The following is a 3671-nucleotide window of genomic DNA, read 5'->3' on the forward strand; positions in this document are numbered from 1 at the left end:
ATACTCTATTAAGATAATTCTTAAAATTTCCTTGAGGTTAGTTTCTTTAGAATCTTACCAACAGCAAGAAAAGCAACTGCAAACTTGTTATAGCACATAAAGATTTAATTGTATTTCCAAAGTCCCCCAATAAGCAATTCATGCACACTGCTAACCGAAAATCAAGAAGAATGAATTTCCTCAATATCTTGTACGTACAGGTTGACATGACCTACGACAATGACTGTGAGATATTAATTTCTGCTGCCTAAAGCAGAAATACTCATGAACACACAGAAATACATGGTTCTGTTATCATTCTAGTATATAAGTTTCTTGAGGGAAAAGGGAAAAAACTAATGAAAACACTTTAACCGCCTGGCTAATGCTTAACTTTGGTAGAAAGGAGTGTTTCACAATAGCAAATAACAATAAACTGAGCACTAACCCTTGTGTGAAAATCTTGGGAGGATTTTCATTTTTAACGAAATCTCCATCTACCTCCAGCTTCTCTCTCTTCTAGGTCTGGACACCTTCCACGCAAAGGATCACTGAAACAGTGGTGATCCGAATGACTAAACTTTAAAATGTTTATTCAACAGCCAGAATTTAATAACATTAAACCCGTAAAAATTTAAAAGACCTGGCAAACCACTGGCCTTTTTTTCCCCTCCTTTTGATGGGCATCTTTCTCCAATACGACTATCAACTAAGGACAATGTAGGAAGAAGTAGCATCCCACTTCAGTAGAAAGTATGAATTTAAAGTGATATTTGGACTTTAAATCCCCATCTCTGTCCAGCAATTGCCTTCATGTGACATTCAAGAGCTGTCTGGCAAGAAAAAATATCTCCAAAGGGATCTTTTAAATGGCTTGGGTTTTTTTTTCCCTTCAATGTCAACAAGCATTTGAATTGAGGGTAAACTGATTAAAACAAGAATTATTCATCATATTTACTAGTCAAAGAAATGAATTTGCTTCACACCAAAGGTAAAACTGAAAAATATACTACTTTCTGAGCATATCAAATGGATATGGATCGTTAAACATCACTTGTAACCAAAATACCTAGTTCAAAGTTGTCACAAAAACACTCATTTTCTTGTCATTTATATTAAACAGGTCTGTATATTATATTACAAAGAGAAAAGCAGGGCCTCCAACCTCTTTTTAAAGGATGAGATACCTAAAAAAAAAAAAAATAGCCTGAAAGGATACACCCAAATTTTTGACATTTACCTCTGGGGGAGTAGAAGAGGAGAGCAGAACTGTACTGGGAGAAGGGAGACTGTCAAAACAATTTTGTAAACAGAGAAGTTAAAATTTTTAAGATTATATGGCAAATGTTAACTAGACAGTAGGAACATGGGTTTTGTTTTGGAACATGAGTTTTTATCATATTGTTCTTCAATTAAAAATAACACAAGAAAAAGAAAAGAAACTATAATGAACAAGAAAGAAATAGATGTATTTCCCCAAAACTTACGGGGATGGACAAGGAGGAGGGTGTGGGAGAGAAGAGGCGGCCTCGAAGTCTAAAGGAACACTGCAAAGTGAAATCCGAAATGCACAAAGACAGGCATTCCCGATGGCTCCAGTCCCTGTGAATCCCAGCAGGACTAAAAGGAGGTAATGCGGTAGCAACTATCTTAGAGACTGGGAAAGGGAAGGGAAGAGGGAAAGGAAAGTAGGAGCATACTTGCACACACATAGTAAGAAATGTCATTTCCAGAAAATATTAACTTACCAGTATGTACTGTAGCTACTGCAATCCATACAAACTGTATGTTGAACTTTATCTTGCTTTTCTGCTTTCTTATGGTTGGTTAAGGGTATTTGTGCATCTTCATAATGTTTTTTTGCATGGCCATTCACATACCTTACAAAAACCAAATGAAAATTTACTTTAATCTAAATATTGCTTTGGAGATTAAAGTACTAAGAGATAATAAAATTAATTATTAATCAAATCAAAATGAGAAAAGTCCTATAATAGTATTCAATCATTTAGTAATTTATTAAGCTGAATACTTAAAATATGTTTCCTTTTTGCAATCGAATACCACAGTCAACTTTTAATTATATACAAGACTAAGCCCAGGCAAGGAAAGGCATTATTTATGCAAATCAGTCTTAATACCATTGATATTAGCACTTATAAATGCCTTTGCTGATGCTTTCACTATAGCTTTCTTTTCTTTTTTTTTTTTTAAGTTTTTCTCATACCTCTAGCCCTCAACTTGGGCTATCATCAAAGAGGAGCTCTGTAAACTAAATTACTCAACCACTTCCCACAGGGCCATAGGCTCTCTGCTTGAGTTGTTGCTTAATATAAAACATGAGAGTCAGATATGGAAAAGGATGATTATCTTTCATCTCTTTCTCATCAATATGTCTTCAAATCTTGTGTCTGAATGCCTGGACAATCAGCTCCACTCATATGGAAACGCGTTTGTTTAGAAACAATCCGAATGAAACACAAATCATCTTCAGTTTATAAAAAATTGTTATTTATTTATGTGTACAAAGATAATCAAAAGTTGATTATATTCATAAAAATTTTGTAACATTTTGCAACTCAGACTTAATAAATCACCATTGTGCAGCAAGCAAAATGAAATTGAAATAAGGATTCATATATACATGATGTGCAGCCAAATTCACCTACAACCTTCACCTAAAAAACTGCACAATGTTGTCACTGACCACTGCTGTGAAGACCCTGTAACACAACACTTCCCAGTTTCTAGAAAGCAGCCAATTTGTAGAAGGCAAGACCTACTTGAAAACTCAGTCAAAGCAAATGTTGTTTAAATGGTACCAAAATAAATAAGCTCAAAGAATTCAGATGCTGTTTCATCATGAGGCACCTTAATTGCACCAGAACCAACACTTACCTTGGGGAAAGTAGGATAGTTGTGGTTAGTAGGAAGGATTAACTTCAAGCCTAGCCTCTATACCCAGGAAAACGGGATGCATTCAAGGCACTATTAACTTCAGCTCAGAATCTGATCATGTTCTTTTTCCACTTTTTTACTATACTTTTAACATGGCTCCTCTGTCCACAAAACTGTACTAAAATGAATTTTAAAGTCAAATAACGATTAAGAGTATTAGCTCAAAAACTAGACTGCCTGGGTTCAAAAGCAAGCTTTGTCACAGCCTGCTCATGTGAACTTGGGTGAGTCACTTAACCTCTCTGTGCTTGTTTTCTCATCTATACAATGGAGATAATAGTACTTTGTGTCTGATGGGTTGTTAGGTGTGGCAAATAACAAATGAATGTCAGTGATTATTTTATTAGCATTTTTCTTTCTATGCTTAACTACTACTTATTCAGAATCCAAACAACATAATTGCTTAGAAGGTGGTCACGTTAAGCACATATTTTGAGATAACACATTATTGCACAGGTAAATAAACACCCACTAATTAAAAAGGTAAACTCTAATGCATCATATAGGTTCAACATCTAATCATTTTAATTTCCTATTCTTATCACATATTTATAGTACTTCACCATGAAAAACAATAGTAATTTACTGCAGTGGTAATAATATTAAACAATAATAATAAAAGGCATTTCTACTTTAAAGTCTTTGAAAACTGATCATCTTTACATAGTACATACAGCTTATTTAACTACAATACCACAGTCTCCAAATGTTCTAGATGGTTACTTAAATGATTC

General features: G+C 34.3%; 1 protein-coding gene across 1 annotated transcript in view; it reads right to left on the reverse strand.

The window, feature by feature from the left end:
• USP3 (ubiquitin specific peptidase 3) overlaps positions 1 to 3671 on the reverse strand; it is an 84127-nt gene that overhangs the window by 45997 nt on the left and 34459 nt on the right. The window contains exon 3 of the mRNA XM_012645073.1: positions 1728 to 1859. Coding sequence (XP_012500527.1) covers positions 1728 to 1859 — 132 coding nt within the window. The remainder of the gene's footprint in view (positions 1 to 1727; positions 1860 to 3671) is intronic.

This window comes from Propithecus coquereli, unplaced genomic scaffold (genome assembly GCF_000956105.1).
Source record: "Propithecus coquereli isolate 6110/MARCELLA unplaced genomic scaffold, Pcoq_1.0 Scaffold224, whole genome shotgun sequence".
In the NCBI taxonomy this organism is placed as follows: domain Eukaryota; kingdom Metazoa; phylum Chordata; class Mammalia; order Primates; family Indriidae; genus Propithecus; species Propithecus coquereli.